The sequence below is a fragment of the Diplotaxodon limnothrissa genome, linkage group LG6, assembly GCF_057381915.1.
Source record: "Diplotaxodon limnothrissa isolate DT_005_m linkage group LG6, D_limnothrissa_male_GT1.1, whole genome shotgun sequence".
NCBI lineage: Eukaryota > Metazoa > Chordata > Actinopteri > Cichliformes > Cichlidae > Diplotaxodon > Diplotaxodon limnothrissa.
Genome location: NC_140601.1, coordinates 31,545,575 through 31,566,564, shown reverse-complemented (window position 1 = coordinate 31,566,564; position 20,990 = coordinate 31,545,575). Strand labels below are relative to the sequence as shown.

General features: G+C 37.9%; 1 protein-coding gene across 2 annotated transcripts in view; it reads right to left on the bottom strand.

Annotated features, from left to right (window-relative positions):
- The window catches only part of LOC146630859 (phospholipid-transporting ATPase ABCA1-like), a 32,143-nt gene extending 17,010 nt beyond the window's left edge, over positions 1 to 15,133 (bottom strand). For both annotated transcript variants that reach the window (XM_085354998.1, XM_085354999.1), the window contains exons 1-8: positions 14,469 to 15,133; positions 13,998 to 14,106; positions 12,734 to 12,827; positions 11,808 to 11,949; positions 11,573 to 11,691; positions 7,893 to 8,014; positions 6,046 to 6,237; positions 4,438 to 4,527 (exon numbers count right to left, since the gene is read on the bottom strand). In XM_085354998.1, coding sequence (XP_085211124.1) covers positions 4,438 to 4,527; positions 6,046 to 6,237; positions 7,893 to 8,014; positions 11,573 to 11,691; positions 11,808 to 11,949; positions 12,734 to 12,827; positions 13,998 to 14,063 — 825 coding nt within the window. In that variant the 5' untranslated portion in view covers positions 14,064 to 14,106; positions 14,469 to 15,133. The remainder of the gene's footprint in view (positions 1 to 4,437; positions 4,528 to 6,045; positions 6,238 to 7,892; positions 8,015 to 11,572; positions 11,692 to 11,807; positions 11,950 to 12,733; positions 12,828 to 13,997; positions 14,107 to 14,468) is intronic.
- Between the last annotated feature and the right edge of the window lie 5,857 nt (positions 15,134 to 20,990).

Below are 20,990 nucleotides of genomic sequence, written 5' to 3'. Positions count from 1 at the left end.
AGCAGTTATCTCTGCTAGTTTTCTGCTGCTTATGCATGTGTTTTTAATGTGCACACAGATAAAGGGAAATTGACTTTTAAGTTAGATAAACTTTGTGACATTCACTCATCATTCTGTTAAACATTTGTTTGGCATTGGCACAAAATGTAACAAATATAAAATGACCAAGATTATCTTCTTTTGCATATCCTTCCAGTTTTAATCTCCAGAAAAACTGGAATTATTGTGATGTCAACATACATTTGCATTGTTTCATCAAAGTGAAGGAAGCAGGGAGTTCATTCTGGTTCACACTGAGGTTACTATAGGTCATCAGACAAGTCCACACTAGTTCACTGTTAAGTTTCCAAACTGGTCATCAGCTACCTACACACGCAATTATGTCACCGACTCGTGACAGAGAAGGATGTCTTTTGTTAAAGTAAAAAAGAAAGAAAACAGACGATAACTTCAGCAATTCCAGCGTCACACACGCACAAAAAAAAAATCAAGCATTTCAAGTCCACTCAAAGGGGGACTTTTGTGAAAGGAAGGGGGGTACTAGGGCATACGGTAATTTTGAGCTTTGTGCTTTAAGCATGGAGGATGAAGAAATCAGACCCTTTCTTGAAAAAATGAGATAAAAATGTGAAAGAAAGAAACTGAAGACAAACAAACAAACAAGACAGTGTGTGAGAGGCTGCAGCAGGAGGTAGAAATGAGCACAGAAAGCAGAGGAAGGTACAAGAACAAAGAAAGGTTACTATCGGGCGTTCTCGTAACTGGCAAACATCCGCAGGCTCCACAAGTACAGCCCTATTATTCTGACAACTGTTACTGAGTACATGCTCATTGACACAGAAACACACATGCACACACACAAACGCATATAAACACATTCAAGCCAGACAAGTAGAAACGCACACGGCTTTCTGAAATGCCACGCATTCCTGTTTTAGACTGAAATCTGCAATTTTCTTTGTCATCTTTGTCACTTAATATCAGCTGCTCCATGTCATTTTTATTCATTTATTTATTCGCTATTTGCCAGGCAAACAAATATTCAACGTAAGTTTCAAACAAAGAGAAACTGAGCCGTAATTTAAAGACCTGTTGCGTCCTACATTTGCACTCGCTGAGCTCGTTTTGTATGCGGTCGCTTTGCAGCTGATCCTGCAGCCACATCAAATGGTCACATGCTTTCCTGCTCTGTCATGTACAAAGAACTGTGGGTGATTATTTCTGCCAGTATGTGTCTGTCTGTAGTGCTGACTGGGTGCATATCAGAGTCTTTTAGGAAGTTTTGTTTTGTGGCTGTCAAAGTACATTAAAAAAATATCAGGCTGTGCATATGTGTATGTGTGTGTTTGTATTTAACACTGCATGTAGCCACCAGGCAAAATTTATATATAGGTCTGCATGAGTGCGTACTTGCCTTGTGCTGAAAACGCTTTTGTGTGACTAAATTAATGTGTCATTTCCCTAGTGGGTTACTGCCCATGTTATCTTGGGTGACTAGGTGACTAATACACACATCCATGCAGGAACTTGCACAAAAATACACACACGCACATCGACACAGACATGGAGGCAGCAGAGAAAGATCATCCTAGAGTAACCCCACAGCTGAGTCTACACAGGTTACTAAAGTTCAAGTTTCCGCTCAAGCACACAGCTATTTAGACGAGAACAGACCCTCGGAGGGCAATCCTAAAATAATTGTGAACATCAAGTCACAAGTATAAAATACATTTAGATAACTTCCAAAGAGATCCAAATTCTCAGACAAAACAATAGAATGGGAGTTGCAGGTGCACACAGTTGTTCTTTCTAATAACGTAAACCTATTAGAAAAACACATAACAATACACTGATCATTTTAAAGCAGGAAAGAGTAAATAAGCTAAGAATGTTGCTGTATGCACTGTAAACTGGGCTTCTTTGTGAAAAATTCTAATGAACACTATACGAGTCAAAAAAGTTAAGTTATAAGCTTGTTCTCTCTTGTTCATCTGGTCATGTTAAGAGATTCAGCTGACTTTAAAAACTCTAAAAAGAGTTTTAAATCAATTTTTCACAAATAGTCTGCATTTGCCAGTCTTGCCAGAGAAGACAATTCATGACCCCCTTTTCAATAATTGCCACCAATCATAATGAAGGTTTTAGTATAAATTCTAAGGGGGGATTCCAGATTATTAGTGCACAAATGCCTGCCTCCTCAGCAAAACCAAAATAATCTACTTACAAACTGAGAAAAGGCTTCAGATAAAGTACTTAAGTAATTAGTTTAACAATACATTAAAAATTTAAACTCATCATGGCTAGCAGAGAAATAAAAGGCAGCGATGTCTGATTCAGACAACGACCATTATGTAAGTCTGACATGGACCATTTCTTTTTGCATAATTTTCCATGTAGTTATGAGATGCTGGTTGATAAGAATAGTTACATCTCATTGCTCCATAATGCCAGGCTCGCTCATACTACTTATCCAGTGTTTAATGAAAAGCCACGAGGTAGCTTAAAAAGTAGACATTTTTGAAAAAAAAAACCCCAAACAAACATTTGATAGGTTTGTAGCTTAAACCTATTCGCTGGAACGTTCAAGACATTTTAACTACACAGCAAAGCAAGACACGAGTAGGCAAAGTTCTTCATGTTTCTCGTGCACGGGAGAGAACTGGACAAACGTCGTTCCTTCACTTGACCCCAGTTGCTCTCGTCCGCTCCCCCGTAACACTGCTCTTTTTGAGGTTACATGAATATACATAGGTTCATTAACATATGACGTCTACATACACACAAAGAGTACCTTGCCTGTGCGTTGGGTCAGAGTGTGACCCCATAAACGACTTCCCTAAACCTGCTGGTCTGGAAGTCCAGCAGTTCATCTAAACAAAAGGCACTTAGAGTAAAACAGATATAGATGTGTTTGCTATACCATGTATCAGCAAGAAAAGATACAACCTTGCTCATGATCCCAAGAGTGATCTATGCCAGAACACTCTGGAGAGGAGTGAACGCACCCCCCTCTTCATGCTACACAGAGTTGTTACAGACCTCCTAGGATGAGACATTCTTTCAATCTACAAATGATTATATACTTCTAAGCATATATGAGTAAATATTTCTAAGCATAAATGACAATCAACAATATAAACCTGACACATTAAAAACATTAACATCTGTACTTTTTTTCATGAGGTTTGTCACAGGGCTGGTAATGTGGAAAAGGGCTTTTTCTTTGCTCCTGAAGAAAAATTCTGAAAATGCATTAAGCTCTTTATGCCATTCAATAGTGATAAGCCTTGGCTTGAAACACAGGCTGTGAATGATTTTTGGTTGGGAACAAGAGGGTACATGATTGCACGTCTCCATTCTGGCAGCTGCATATCTCATCTATCAGCCAGCTAAGCAACGTCATATAATCTGCTTCTAACAAAGTAACAGACTGAAAAGAATTATAGTCTTTTTTTGGTCATTACGCCACTGCATGATAGCAATTCATTCCCAATTTCAGCAACCTAAAACATAACCAAGTCTCCAGTGACATGTAAAAGTTTCCAAGCAGCTGTGGCCAAAATGAATATAATCATGGTAAAGCACAGAGGAAGTTGTGCAAGAATGATTTCAGTTGAAATTCTTTTTTAAAAAAGATTTCATGAGATTATGCTTATCAATCATTTACACAGAACAGAGAGTGGAATAATGCAACATCAGCTGCCGAGAAGAGGAGAAGACAGAAGTACATTGGTGTTCTTGCAGCTGCTTAGGAGGAACATACACCAACACATACACACACTTGCATTCACGACTGGATCTTTATGTTTTGCCAACTCACCAAGCAGGGGCCTGAGAGAAAGAAGGTTCTGTTGTAGCTTCTCTCGTTTCTAACTACACTCCAGCAACGCTAAGATACATTAGCTCAGACGTGGAAGTGAGCGTGCATGCACGTGATTCTATACTGCTTGTCTGCAATGATGTGAGACAAGCGAAGACAGTGCACCTGGTTGCCTGCTGAGCAAAGCTTTTACAGGAATATTTCACAGCCTGCTTACTTTTATCTAAGCTTCAACAAGATGCATTACTGCAGTTTTTTATGCTTTAGACTATAATTTATTTTCTACTGTTTGTACAATAACGTGATCTGTGGTGCAAAATCGCTTAAAAACAGAGGGACCCTAGTAAATCAGAGCACACTGTGTCAGTAGAGGAGATCTGATTTTATATGAGGTGTTATAAAAGACTCATATAAGAACAACCTTTTCGAATCAAAGTGCACAGTGTGCTTTCTATTACTTATTACTACCTCGACCCTAACTTTAAATATCTTTAGTGAGATTTGGTTCTTGGTAAGCATTGATTTTATAGGACACAAATACCTCAGTAACCTTGTTTGTTCGTGTTATGTTAACATGGGGGGGTTGCGTTATCTGTATACATCGGCGGTGTGTTTACCTCAACGGCCAGTGCTCCCAGGCTTTCCAGAAGATTGTCGGTTGCAGCTGAGACTTCCTGAATGTCTTTTGGATCAGACCTCACATCCCTCTGTGAGATACAAAGAGGACAGTTACTGTGCTGTAGAGATTTTTAAGGTAGCCTGCACAAATAAAAATTGATTGGCTATTTTCTAATTGCTTTTGTTCTTGCATAATATACTACTAATGACCACAGGAAAAGATTTATCACACAGGCAGAGAAAGGTGAGAAAGTTGTGGGGTAAAGAGGAAGAATAACATTTGGGTCAAAGGTGAATGAAGAGGGACCCAAGAAAGAACAACAGGTCAATGTTAGTTTGACCTAGGTTTCCATTTGTCAGACTGCTGTGAGTATACAAGTGCGTGAGAGTGTTCTCATATATCACATTTAGTTGTCAGCTGCTGGAATGTCTGAAATTCGATAAAGCACAGGTGCTTCTGAAGACAGAGTGGCTTTCTAAGAAGAGAGAAAGACAATTTAACTTTCTAGTAAGTTCTTTCTCTCTAAGTTGCTCGCTCGTCTGCCTGACTTTCTCTTGCCATAACAATTTCTCCACTGTCCCTCTGTTTTACACACACACACATGCACATACACATGCACAAATGGGGAGAAACGGACTTATGCAAGTTCCGGTCTTCATATTATGCAATTCAAATTTTTTCCTGTTGTAAAAATTTCCCAGTCTTGCATCATTGTTTTAAAGACTCAATTAAAAAGACATACACATGATTTTTTGGCTTGATAAAATCACGCTTCTCTGAGCCAGAAATGTTCCTTATTTACACGCGAGTGAGCAAGACAACACCAGCAATGGTTATTAACTTTACTGACAATGATGACATTCAGAGATATTCTCCATTTCTCTCCTCCTGTGTTTGTTTCTTGTTTGAACATTCTGTGCTGCATAATGTTGGCTGACCTCTTCCCATCCTTCCAATCATGACTCACATTTCTATCATGGGTTTGGAGGGATAGGGCAGGCGTTTTGGAAACATGCAGGGAGAAGGGAGGTTAAGCTGAAAAGAAAAAAAAAAACCCCAAAGCAAACAAAAAATAGACATGGGAGCACAAAATATAAGAGATTGTGGTTATAACTATAATTCCTTTTGACCACTGACTGGTCAAAAGGTGTTTTTATAAAGAACATTTGTGATTCTCCTTGCAAAAGAAAGCTAGGGACTTCTAAAAAAAAGTACTTTGTTTGACTGAAAAACACTTTGGGGATATCTGAATAAATACATGAGCACTAGTAATAGTTTTACTATAACCACGAAGCGTCACAGTTCCGTGACAATAATGCATATTTTCCATTTTAAACAGGAAGGGCATGTCTTCCTAGTTCCGGGCAGGTACACAAAATACCACATCCCGGTCAAATATGTAAACACAGATGGCAGATTTAGAGTGCTGTACTCTGACACACTATTGAGTTACAAGTTTGTTGCTTTTTTTCATCTGTTTTCTTATGTTTCATTTTATGCCAGAAATACTAAAATAAGACGTTATATAGGTATTATTAGCAATATTACATTTGATGTCAAAATTAAGATCCATTCTAAACTTATCATTTCATGGATTTCAACTTACCCGAACAGGTTTTAGGAAGTCCAAGTTAGACAGGAAGTGGCTCTGGGCCTTGTTCAGCCAATCACTGGAACTCTTACAGATGATCTCTTGAGTCATGCGGGACACGTTGCGGTCAGCAATGTGGACAAACTCCTCCAGTGGTGTGGTGTTGCAGAGATCTCTGAGATGGAAGCCGAAACCTTTTGTGAGGACCTAAAAAGAGAGGAGGGAAAAAAGACAAAACAGGATTGAGATAATATAGAGAATAATGAAAAAGAATGCATAGGTGAGATAATGTAACAGGAGAATTTTAATGTCTGTGTGTGTTTTATATATTGAGTTAAGCTACGATGGATTTACAAGTAAAACTGCATCAAAATTTGGTGAATAACAAAGTTTGCTAGGTGACTGTTACTGGCTCTTATATGACTAATATCCAAAAAACACGCACAAACTGATAAATTCCTGAAAGCTGACCATGTAAGCAAAACAATGATGTTCCCAGAAAAAATATTATTGAGCAATTATGAGGTAAGAAACGTTCTGAATGGCGATGCTGGGTAAGCCAAGAACAAACTGGACAAACGTTAAAAGTACTCCAGTACTCCAAGCAAAACTCAATTCCAAGAAATTCATTTTGCCTTAAAAAATTATCCCTCTTTTTCTCTTTTAAAAACTCACAAAGATAGAAAGAAATTTTATTAAGCAGCTGCAGCCACAATTAAGGCCCCTTTTCCTCAAGACTGTAGAAGTGTGTGTATTTGTGTCAGTGTCTTGTTTTGTAAATGTCCTTTAACATTTTTTGTTATGCCATCATGTCGATTAGACTTCACAATCTGCACAGACATACACGACTTCCAGTGTTTTCACTGGGAAAACATCAGTGCTTACAGCAGACAGGTCGAGGGACTGGGAATCACTCTCACTTTATACAACAAAGGACACAGCAATATATGGCAACACATACTTCCTTGAATTTTCTCTCCTCTCCTTCAATAATGCTCTTTATGAAATTTCTGACCAAAAGGACATCGCCCTATCTGATCAATAGCTGTCCGGGAGAGAGGAATGAGATGAACAGATGGTAAAACATGATCCCAGAGTGGGAATTTGTCTCTGAGCTTTGGTCTCTGCATGTGAGGAGAAATGTGGGGAAGGAGGAGCGGCCATGTGACTTCAGCCCTCCAACTGCTAAGCAAGGATGATGTGATGTGCTGAGGTGGGAGCTGTTGTTGAGGGTAGGCAGATCAGTCAATGTATGTTCTATGGAGTTTGTTTGCATAGAAGAAGTGTTCTGTGTGTTGACCTGCGCATGAGCATGTTCTGAATTATGGAAAATTAAACACAAGACGAGAGGAATCGTTTAAAAGTGAGGGAGGGAGCAACAGAAAAGGGAGTTTTGAATGTAAAAATAATGGAAAATAATTAAATTACTGACTTAAAAAAGAAAAAAACAATATATATAAGCATACATGACCTCATTTAAATTGTTTCCATTACACTGGGTTTAGAGAAAAAACAAACTGAACAAAAAGACTAATGATAAGGGGACAACCTCTTCACCCATCTGCCCCTCACCCACTCTGATTTTTCTCTCGGGTATTAAGGGCTTAGCTGTGCCACAGCAGAATACAGTGGCCCAATAGACGCTATGAAGCCAAGGTCATTGGATTTATTCACAAACACTGTGGCCAGGGGTGGTTATGATTATCTCATAAAAAAGAAAAAAAAAACAGTGATACAAGTATTGGTAGTGGTTCTCAGGTGGTAAGAGAAGCTGCACGAAAACATTTAACCCATTGGTGAATGTTACTGAAGAAAGATTTTAAAATAAATAATAATGATTCTAGACAACTGTCTTCATTTACCTTCTCAAGATTGACATCAGCCTCCACTATATGCTTCAGGGCGTGACGAGGAAGTGACGCATTGTGATGCAGGAAGTGAGAAAGGGTTTCGTCATCACGCAAAAAGTCTTTCAGCTTGAAACCTAAAGGAAAGAAATCCAGATACACTGATTAAAAATAATAATAATAATACCACTTTCTAGTGGTTGATTCTGACATAAAGACAAATAGCAGATATCCCAGGAGAAGAGGTTTAAACAAACTGCTTTCAAAAAGTTATAAGCTCTACCTAAGCACATATCTGCAAAGAGACTGTTTTTATATTGTCAAAATTCAATCTCACAATTGTAAAATTTAAAGGCCTTAATTAAAGATTCAGTGATTCGATGATAAATGACCTCCACACACAGATAATCCTTGTTTTTTTGGCTAATTCCAAAAAAAGATAAAGGAAATGAACAATGATGGCTTTACCCAGAAACACAATGTCTCATCTGCACTCGTTGTACTTTGCTGCATTCCAGTGAAGTCAAACCATTTCAGAAACTGGCTTGAGTAAGCTGTGTGGTTAAACACATGCACGCACACACACTGACTTCTCTCTATTCCTCAGCTCCAGGTTTGGAACTCAGGGTTACTACAGGGCATTCAACTTTGGACTAAATATTGTGTCTTCTTCTCCTCTATAAGGATTTATCTCCCCAGATTTTCCCATCTCTCCTTTCACACAGCGTTCTGCCCTCTAACTAACATTTTAGACCATTTGAAAGCCATCTATTTACTAGCCGTGAATGAAACTACTAACTAGAATAATCATGTAGCAAGAACAGGAACTCCTTCAGTTCGCAAGAATAGATTGTTGGTGGAACGACATACTTTTATATCAACTTTTTCCCTTTAAAAAAAGGTTTACGCATTCTTTTACCACCCTGCCTGATTACTGGCCGTCTATTCTGTTTTTATCTGCTCTCATCTAGTCTGTTCTCAACTATAAATCAGGAATGCTTGTTTAAAAAACATCTTCCTACAACCCCTCTCATCTTCCATTCCTTTCCCATTATCTTAAGTAAATCTTTTTCTGCTCTCTGGTTTTTATAACAAGCACAGATGCAAACGCACACAAACTCATGCAGACAGGAAACACTTGTCTCGACTGAACTGAACATCCCCCGAGAGGAAATGAAAGGGAACAGTGTGTTTCTGTGTGTTTGAGGGCACATGTGTGTTGTCACTTTTTTTACTGCCTGCAATATCTACGCGCCGTAGTGTGTGAATTGTTTGTAAGGGTGAAAGTTTTAACATCTACATCCTTTTAAAGTCCTAAATACCCTTACCAGTCCTTATGGACCTGTGCATGTACAACTAATTGTGTGCCTTTGTGTGTCTTTGTCTATGTGTGACCTCAAGTCCCAGCTGGTAACAGCTAGGGAGTATTAATAAGGTCTAATCAGCGCCCCAGTAGGAAGTCAAAGCTCCCATGGTGCACCGCATCCAAAGACCCTTCGGGACACACCAGTGTGGATGGTGCAACCTTGTTGAAATGGAAAATCTAGCAGTACTTTGTGCAGTCAGCAACTTATCACTTATCAGGAACAGGAACAGTTTTTGAAGTATTTGTGTATGTGTGTTTTTCCTGCGTTGGTGCCAGCCTGATATGAGGGCAAGTCCCATATTAACATTTGCAAGTCTGTACATGTTCCTGGCATTACCTATCAATCTTGTTTGTAATTAAACAGTACTGACATCACACACCTTAGCGACCGTGGCATCACTGGTCAAACTAGTTCAAAATCAAGCTGTCATTTCTGTGATACCAAATCTGTCACAAAAACTCATCTAACAGACTTAAGGTGAAATTAACCTCAAGGGGGGAAAAAACCTGCTGGACTGTCTACGAGTATGTTGGCATGTGAGCCTATTTGTGTTGTAGATCACTCTCCATTCACTGATTATTGATGTTACATAATAAGAACTATAATCACTGTTCTGAAAGTTTTTCAGTGTCTTTGCAAACTGTTGTTAAAGTCTCTACTTCAAAAGCTCGGGCTCAAAAAACAAAACAACACTCAAATAAAGTCTTTTAAAGCAGTCAGGCAGATTGAAGACGGTGGAAGATTCACTATGCAATTGCAATTAAGCTTTACTTCTCTGAAGATTAGCAATATGGTTAGGAATCAAAATCAAAATATATTTACCTCTCATCTACTCTTATGATATTAAACACATTTCAAAAACATATTGCATATATAGCAATGGCAATATGCAGCATATTGGATATTGCAAATTACTGCTGAATTGTTTACTTTGATGTAATTGTCCATGTCATCTCACACCACAGATATCTGTTAGATCTGATCAATGAAAATAACATACAGTGTCATCCACTTGTCTTGTTATCTAAAGTCAAAAAGCTTATCCGTGTCCACAACACTTCACAATCCACCTTTATCAGTTAAGGTCTTATTGAAATGACCTCCCTACAAGTGCTGAATTATTAACCAACATGTGAGAGGCTCCACTCTCAGCTCTTTGATCTAGGCTGTTATTCTTATAGCATCACTCTGAAGCAGCACCAGCTCTGTTTGCCCTCTTTGGCATCACACAGCGCTGTCTCTGCTCTATATCAGCTCATTTCCTTTACAGATAGATAAGATATATCACTGGTTTTTAAGGCATTCCAAAGAAATTCTGACAGAAAAAAGGAATACAATATCACACGCCACACAAGGCATGGAAACTGAGAAATCTTTACAATTGAAAACTGCCAGTCCGTATTTTCTTTGTGTGAGCTGATTTGTTTGCAAACCATGCTTTGCTTTGTAGGAATCATTGCATAATGAATTGTATCTCCAGGCTAACAAAACGGCAAAGTCAGCTAAGGTACCCAAAATAACAAGAAACTGATTGCCGTGTTTTATTGCATAATTTATAATTGCTTTAGCTTCTCAGTATATCAGAAAATAAATGTACTTATTATTGTGTGAGTATAAAAGCAAGGAAACACTAATGAGTCAAACAAAAGAGCAGCCAGATTAATTAGACTTCCTCGTTTCACATCACCAATTAAGGGAGGTTAGTAGTTACATCACTGCTGTTTAATGTTGTTATACACTGTCCTGAAATGCCATCCTTCTGGTCCTCCTTTTTATCCTTTAATAATGTTTTTTCCATAACATCATTATATGTTTCCCCCCTAAATGTGCAAACTTTATCGGTAACAGACAGGAAGAAACAATACTCCAATCCAGACAAAGTAGAAAATCCTTATTATGATTATGCTGTGATTGTCAGGGCAGTTTAGACTTTGCTACCACCAGCGACACATAAAAGTGGAGAAGTGCAACACCCACTAGCTGCTCAGAAAACGGGCCCATGACATCTGGTGGACTGAGATAAGGGGCCTCTGAGTACTCAGGGTACCATTAGTTGCACGAGCTGGTACACTGCAAACGTGATCTTAAGTCACTTTATCTACGTTTAGCATATTTTTGTCAGTGTATTGATCTGCAACGACTGAAGTCTATCTCACTGCAGATCACAAGACATTACAGCTCTTACTTGTACCTGGAAATATATTCTTGGGTCTTTTTCAGAGTAAAAAGGGAGGAGGAGTGGGTTAAAGGGTGATCAATGATCAGTCACCTGATCCTCAAACACTTACTAACACAAAAAATACCAAATAATCAAAGGCACAAACTTACGAGCAGTGTTTTTCTGAAGATTCCTGAGGGCTCTTAGCAGTCCCTTGTAGCCTTCATAGCTCTTATCATTCTGAGTGTACAACAGGATCTTCTTGGCATCAGTGAACAGACGGGAGATTCTGGTGTTTAGAGAAGGATGAGAATTGGATGAAACAAAAAAAATGTGTTGTTTGAATTCTGTGAATCAGTGCATAAATTGTTAAATATTAATACATTTGACAGCCAAAGTACTCACATAGAATCATTAAAATTTCCCACCACCCCAGGACTCTCTCCAGGTGTGGGATTACGGAAGCAGGGGTTGTTGGCATTACAGATGATACCTTGTACCCAGGGCAGAGTACCTGCTGAAGGCATGGCCTTGTTTGGGAAGTGACCTGAAAAATATACATACAAATTCAGATATAATTTGATGTAATAATATCAGCTTTTGTTAAATGAAGTCATAAAACAGATGACAGACACTGCAGAAGAAAACCTGATAGCATTAAACTACCAACTGGGAACATATACATCATTGCAACATCAGTATTAAAGAGTGCTGATTTTATCTTTAACATAATTTGAACTCTCATGAGCTAACATTACCGATATAACCACAACTGACAGAGTAGAACCAGTTATTATAATACAAAAGATAAGAAGAGAAAGCCAACCATTGTCAGAAAGTTGACACAGCCATGATTAACTTTCTGTCATGAGTTTATTGGGTTAATTGCGATGCAGCTGAATTGAAAATTTGAGGAAATTCTGTTGGAGGTGACAACTTTCCTTTTCAAAAGTGGAAAAAAAAATCTTTATGAATACTACCAGGATTATTTTGTGCTTTCAATCAATGAGTTGCAATCTTATTGACTTAAATGGGGCCAAAGTTGTGAAACCAGCTGTATTGACAGCCAGTAATGTAATTCCCCGAGTCTTATCACATGTTCAGTCAGTGCAAGTAAATGTTGGCAAGTCCAACAGATTCTTCTATGAATAAAACAAAAATTCCCTGGATGAGTAAAGTAGTGATCTAACCCATTTGGCATAGTTTTCCTGAATTTTTTTTTATAAAATGCAGAACAACTGTTAGAAAGTTCAGACCGATGATACCAAGTTCACTTAAAAGTAGGAAAAACTTGCAGAAATTTTTAAGATGATGCTTTTAACAACACTTACATTCATGTTGTTCATAGGGCGGATAATATATTCGGACTGATATCAGGATGAAAAAGATGAACAGGGGCCAGACGATCTCAATCAGCAACTGGATCTAAGACACAATGGATGATGACAAAGCTTAATCAATGAAAAGAAAGCAGGCTTTAAAATCTTCATGTGAAAAAATAAGTTAATCATCCCAAAACAATGGGTAATCTATTTTTTACCTTGCTTTTGTGTGTTTGTGTATTTACAGTTCATCTAAGGGTATTTCTACTGCTTTAAGACAGAAAAATATCAAGTGCGTGAGGAAAGGGGCTATCAGCTGTTGCTCTTCAAACATTAATCCCAGCATGACTCTAAAGTAAAGTATATGGGTTAATAAGAGGAGATGGAGTGAGACAGAGAGATCTGCTGGATTTAAGGACTGTGGATTTGTCCATCTGCTCCATATGGCTTCCTCGCTTCATCTGCTTTTGACACAGGCTTTAACAGCATGCTAGACATACAATGTAGGGATAAAGAACAAAGCCAACGTCTCAGAAAATGTACTGTATCCCATTGTTGCAAATAATTGGACCGAAAGTCACGCAGCTAAGCCGTCACTTTGAGCAGCATTTTCGACTTGATGGACAAATGGCTTAATTGTACACAGAGAAGCCTCTCCATTTATAATGGAATACTATTCAACACTTGGGAACTGAATTTCATTTACATAACTTTGAGTGTGTAGGCATCAACCAACACAAGAGTAACTGGATAATGGATCTGACACATAATTGTGTCATCAAGCTGTCTTCAACTGATTCACAGTAAACAGCAGCACTTTTCTTTCCAAGTGGCACAAAGGACAATTACACTGTTGCCATTGCATTGGGCTATGCAATGCAATAACCCGTATAAACAAGCTTCTGCAATGCTTTTATGACTAGGCATGTGGCATTGGAAGATCACATTCAAAGATTACATTTAAAGTAAACCAACTAAAAAGTGAGACAAAGCATTGCTGGGAAATCATAAACGATGGATCTGTCTTTTTTGTGACGAACAATACCATGGGCAATAGTAGGAAATTATAGCAACGATAAAACCAAACTGAAAGAAGAAAAATAAAAGGTACACAATTTCCTTGTGGGTACTGAATAAAAGGTATTTAACCCCCAAAAAATTGGTTTAGTGAAACACTGATAAATAGGAAAACATTTTAAGAGTCACGACAAACAGATGAAACAAATACCCAAATACAGGATTAATCAGTCAATTGAGCTACACTGCTACTTACAGTCTGTCTCCGTCGGTAGGTGAAGTTCTTCCAAAGCAGTAAACCCAGCTGAGTGGAGACTGCCATGTTGCCGTCTTCCCAACCTCACTGAGCACGCTCCTGCTCCTCACTGTGAATCCACACAGACAAGAAAGAGGATCAAACACTGTATAAAGGACTCATCAATAACAATCTGCTCCGCGTGAAAAGTCCACTAATTAAACAAAGTCAGCTAACTGACTAACTAAACCTCTATTCCCTGTGGATAAAGACACGGATGACAAAAAATATACCCCACTGACGCACAAAAAAAAAAAAAAAAAAAAAAAAAAAGAACAGGAAGTTGTTACATGTTACATTAGCAAAACCATGATTACCAAGATCACGCATTTCTACCGAATATGGCTGTAAACTCGGCCTCGTCATGTGACAGTAGGCCATGAACATAGAAACAAGAAATCAAAAAATAATAATGATGGCAAAAACATTCACCTATTTAACAAACTGTTTCAATCTGAAACTCAGAGCCAAGCCGAAAGTATCGCTACAGTCGACAAATGAAGCCAACTCTACTGACTGAGGAAGGGTGCTAAACCCTGCAAACTCAGGTCCACTTCATGTAGCCCCGTCTGTACCAAAGTTAAGTGACGCTTCTTCTGGGAGAATGACTGGGTGGGTGGGGGGCAAATTCGTCATCTGGTACGAGTTGTTAGCTACCACCCCCCTACCCCTCCAATCCCTTCTTTTCTTTAATCACAAAATAAAATTCATCCTGTTAACACTCAGTATCGCACACAATACTGTGTCTCGTTTAAAAGTTAAAGTTATCACCGTAAACCCATTTATTCCTATTGTTTAAAACAAAATAATCCACTGATTAATCAGAGTTTCTTTCAAATGCTTGTGAAAATCTGCGTGGGTGGAAACCTTTCCCTGCCTATTTGTTTGCTCTATCTGCAGCTCAAAAAGTCCTTGGATATTTGCTCAGATGTGTTTTATGCAACGCGATCTAATGAGACTACCTATACAGTCACTTATAGTTTTATTTCAGTTTCTTTTTTTTAATACCAGGAACAACTGATGATAGAAAATTAATCAATGTGAATAATTAAAACAAGAAAGCCTTGGAAATCTGAAACACGGCATTATCAAGAATTAGTCAGTAAATTTGGTCTCCTGGTGATCAAAAGTTAACATAAAAACTCTTTAATAAAGAACTTAAGAGTCACTGCTGCTCAAGGCTGATACAATTATTAATTAAGGTCACTGAAATCTATTTTACTTGATGTTAACTGCAGTTAGAGAGGAAGACGTTGTAGCATGACATATCAAAAATAGTATAAGGGCTCATTCCTGACATCTCAACATTTCACTGAGCTCAAAAACTATTAACAGTAATGCACTTTATGTATTTTCAGATTTGATGGTTTTATTGGTGATGAAGTTGGATTATTTTTGGTGGGAGAATTAATGCTGTGCTGTTTATTACACAGAAGTCCTTTATACAGAGAAAAGCTGGCTGGATTTCACAAAGAGCAGGATGACAAAATAACAATGTCAAGGACAGGGTGATGTTGAAACACGATCTTAACTGATCTGCCTGTGGGCTGAAAAACCTTGTCCTTATTAAGCCATTCATACACTTCTCTATGGTTTTACACCGCATTTTTGCTATTTCAAGCAAATAACATTTTAGTCAATCTAACCACATTCTCAGGTGTTTTGCAGCGAATTTATAAGTAATCAGTAAATCCACTTAAATGCATTAAATGTCGCAATTAAAAACTAACATGAACTTTGGGAACAGCAAACAATACTCTAACCCCTGTCCTTATTCAGCTGTACTCCTACATCTGTTTTCTCCATGAGTCACTTATTTTAATAACAGAACTCGGGGGCATATATAACAGTTTCAGAGAAACAATGTAAGATACCTGGAACTGACATGTTGAGAGCCTCTTCACTGAAAAAACAAAACTAAAAGCAAAACATCAGCTGTCTGATTTTTCGTTATTATTTTAACGCTGTTGACCATTTGTGATGACCATTCACTGAGGATGTGGGGGAGAATTCTGAAAACCCCGAAGACAAAAAAACATCATCAGCACGATCTTGTGTTTTATCACAGCTGATGGTGAATGCGGAGAACACCATGCTTATTACCATATCAGAGACAGCAATGGTGCTGTAGCAGATGGTGAACTATGCATACAATGCATTCTTTCTATGCATTTCGTCATTTAACACACACAGTGAATAGATGTCACTATTCTTTTCTACTAAATACATGGGATTTAAAAAGAATAACATATGTTTTGTCTTTTTACTGGCAAAATTTATTGTTCTGTAACTGCCCACCCCCTTCCCCTCAACTGAACCCCGCGTTTGCGTCCTTATTGCCAATTACAAACCTTTGCATTCATTTACCTTTAATTCTATCTATATTTTCTCCAATAATACAACCAGCTCAACATGACATCCCGATAAATCATTATCGATCAGTCCACCCTCCGGGATTTGTATGATTCTGAGACACGACGTGGTGGAAATGCGTCGCATACAGAGAGACACGAGCGGTTCTGCTTAGTGATGAGAAGCCCGTACAGTGCAGAGCCAATGCGCCTCTAGTGGTAGACACACAAATTTTTTTCTTTTTAATACTTGTTTACCATCAATCCTCGCTCACGTGTTATATCACTCTCACACATGATTTCCCCCCCTTGACTTCATTGTCTTGCTTTGTGTAAAACACCTGACAAATCACTCAAGAGTTTTTATAGAGAGCGTTTTCGATATTAAGAAAAAAAGAAATATAAAATCGTCGATGCTTTACTGGAAAGACGCGTTTATGCTTCCCTAAATCACGAATGAAAAAAACAACCTACAGTAATGCATCTCGTCATCACTGCGTACATAGCTACACATAAAAAAAACCTACATTCTCGTCACCACTGCGCACATACACATAGATTTAAAAGAAAAAGACTTTTTTTTCACTGACAACAAAAAACTAAAATAAAGGAAGAAATTATAAGCAGCATATAGTTAATAGTCATAGTTGAAATTGGCCACCTTTTGCACTACAACCAAATGTCAACGATATAGCAGACTTCAAATCATCGTCTGACAGAGTTTTGTGCTTCTGTTTCACTGTGTTACTGAGCTGAGGTTACTGGCGGTCATCAGCTTTGCGACGCTGACCCACAGCAGCAGCATCAAGTAAGCCAAAGTGAAGGCACAAGTAGGGTGAGCAAACCTTCAGCATTAAGAGGCAACAAATGGGACGAGAAAATATCGATGTAACAAAGACCACCTATACATACAACTGTTACCATGCAAAGCGCTCTGTCGTGGATTTGCGTTAATTGAGGAAGAATGTAGATATTTTTTGTTTGTTTGTTTTTACGTCTTTAGTTTTTCTTTAAGGGTTTGCAAAAGAGGACATTGCAACAAACTGCCTTTTATTTTTGGTATACCTCACCGGAAGTCCTGTACTTGACTATAGCTACCTTGACATCGCTTTTTTTAACACCACATAAGACACTTGCGCCACAAAAGAGCAAAAAATAAGGTAAGAAAAAATGCATTCACTTGTACTTAAAAAAACCCCAACAGTACTGACTTAAACTTAAAGTGTCTATTCAGGCACATTAACGTCACTGGTTAACTCCGCGACGTTAATGCAAAAACGTCGACTAATAATTAGCCAATAATTAAACAATATAAATTTTCATCAAAGAAGAAAACTAAATTTTCACTCACGCGGCCTGAGAATATTAAGATGACAACGTCTTCATAAATAGTAATATGAATTTTTTTCTTTAAAAGAGATATTCTCACACTCTTTGTTAAACAAAGAAACGCACAGTTTCTCACAAAAGTCAAAACTGCGCTTCCAAATCACCGACCTGTATCCTGCACGGTGTTTATATCCACTCCTTCTCATAAATTGAAATCCTTCGTTCAAAGGTTGAATAAAATGTTCTCCTCAGTTGTTACGGTGTACCGTTGCTCTCTCTCTCACTGGCTGACAAAATGTTTTTTTCTTGTCCGCCAGGGTTTTATAGCGCAGCTCGATGCGGAGCAGAGAAGAGCAGCAGCAGAGGTAACTAACGGTCACCGTTTGTTGCTGCTCCCATATAAGGAAAGCACGTGCGGAGGCAAAACATGTCTTAAAGGGCCAGCGACACTCGCGCGCCTCTGTGCACTGTGCCGCTTTTCAATAAGTGGATGATTCATGGAAAAATTCAATTAGCAACAACACTTCTTTTAGACTTAATCAGATTACTGACCATTGTTCTATATCCATTCAATAATAATAATAATAATAATAATGCGTTATTATCTCTTTCTCTTGATAATTTAAGTAAAATTATGCACAGTGGATTGAGTTCAAGAAATTTAAAATGATATTAGGTATACAACATAATCGTAAAAATGTAGAACACAATATGTATTAGATTCTGTAAATTCTGTAAATATAACATTTCCATATCCATATGTTGTGTGGGTAAAGGGCATGGATATATTGATAATTTAGAGAATGAATGTTTAAAAGGCCTATACAAACACAGAACAGTTTCTATTTCAAAAGGTCCTGTAGATAAACAAGGGAGTTGCAACAATACTGGATGTTCAGTCAACAAACTGTACACTTGTATTCTTCCTGAAACGCAATACTATAGGTGAGTCTTAATGTGGCTCTATCTGTATATGTGTATTCTGCCTCCTGGCCAATGTGTGCACAGATAGGCTCCGGCCCTCTGTGACCCTGAAAAGGATAAGCGGCTTAGAAAGCGCATGGATGTTAGCTTGTCATTGCTTCATTTCTAATTGCTGCTTTCATCCTTCAAACCTAAACTCAGATCACGGCAGGCTAAGACCACTCCAGGTCACGTGGAGTGATTTGGTAATGCACAATAAACAGTAGATGCTGTACAGCAACTATGTGCTGTAGTGATTTGGATAAGAAATGAGATTATCCTCTTTCAGAGCTGCAGCAGTGCTATCACAGTCAGCTGGGATAACATTGCTGGGCTAAGTAAATAGATCCACTTCAAAGGGATGCAATCCAGCAGAATCCCCTTCGAGATGAGTTTGAGTTTTGATGTCTTTCACCAAACTCTGAAACTAGGAAGCTTTTATTTGTAATTCTTTGCTTTGTATTGCACTGTGGTCAGATATGTTTAATGTGGCCTGTTCATAACTTACTGACTGACTGAACAATGTTAATATTTAATAACTTGTGTAACTTGACTAAGCTCAAAAGTTTAATTATAGCTGCCACAAGTTGCTGCTGGTCATTCATATGCGTCTATCTGGCCATCACTTTCACTTTGATCAGTGACTGTGCCCAAGTTTACAAAAACCAACAACTTTCACATCATCACTTTTTAAATGTTCTTTTTCTTTGAATGTAAAGAGAAGCAAAAACAGAAATTCTTGTAGATTCTGTTTAATCTTAACAGAATCTGTAAGAATCTGTAAACTCGGGCTCTTTAATGAAATGCTAATAACCAATGCCTTCAAGAATCAAGAAAAATTGTTACAATCTATTCTAATGAGAGAACACTATCTCTATTACTTTGCCTGCTCACTAGCCCCAAAACCTTTGTCAACTTGCTAAGTGTGGTTAAATATGGATAACTGGATAGCTCTGCTGTCCAACAAACTTCCATTCAGGAACAACTCTAAAACCTTTGCATGTCCACAACGTCAGTGACAATTGGCAACAACTTCTGCTGTAAGAAAAAAAACATATTTTGACAAATTAAGCACTACTACTGTCAAGTTTTTGCAAGATAAAAGTTTGGACCTCTCTCTCTCTCTCTCTGGTCTGTATCAAAGGGATAAAGACCCTCCAACACTGATTCTATTTGTTTACTGGTAAGCCTTTGTTGATGTTTGAGAAAAGCTGCAAGATGGGTGCATGATGTATTACACAGATTCTCTGACGTACAAAGAACATGACAATCATCTGGCAATGACATGTCCTTTGATATACTGCAATGAATTCTGACTAAATGAACTGCAGAATCTGTCCAGAGTCTTATCGTCCTTTGTGATCTTGCAAACTTCATATTACTCAGCTTTAAAAAATAAAAGAAACATTATACACCTCTATTTAACTAACTATATAACTATAACTGTTCTCTAAGCATGGGGTGAAATTAAAGCACCATCTCCTGTCTGTCACAGTAATTAGTTACAGAATCTCCAGAATTTTGTGAATCGGTGAAGATGGATCACAGTTATCTAGGTCATACAGAAACAGTAATTAATTGACTGAGTTATACAATAACCTGTTTAGCTGTTTATTTTATCTGAAGACTTTGGACTAACTAGGGACAATTTAAACTGCTTCTGGGCTACAGAACTCACCCAGCAGGCATTACAGAGATCTAAATGAAAGCTCTCAGAGTACTTAAAGACAAAACAAACGCTTGTCTGACAAAGCCAAGTGGATCCTAAGATGCATGTCTCCTTCTCAGTTTACTATAACATCTCTGGACAGTTCATTGTTTCATTAGAGTCTGTGTTTACGTTTTGTTAACTCAGTCAGTGCTGGACTGAAGGCAGCGTACACAAACACTAAGGTAATTAGTCTTTCAGTTAGCTTTTGACTGAGCTGCACACTTTAAGTTCTCTGGATAAATCGTAGTTTCTTTTCTCTTTGAAACAAAGGGAACTGAAATAAAATGTAAGATGTGTAATCTCTTTATTGAAAACAGCTTATTTTATCCATAAAGAGACACATTGTGACACAGTTCTGCTGTGTAAAAGAATGTAAAAAATATAGCAAAACCTTGCTCAAGTTTCCATAGTTTTTAAAAACATGTGTCTGCATTAAAAACGAGAGTCCAACCACAGCAAGTGTTTTTCTCAAAACTGATATTTCCAATAATTGTCCATTTTCTTTGGCTATCCAAAGTAATCTTGAGTGAAACCAACAATAATCTTCTATCTTTATTTATTCCATTGAAACAAAACAAATCATACACCACAATGTTTGAG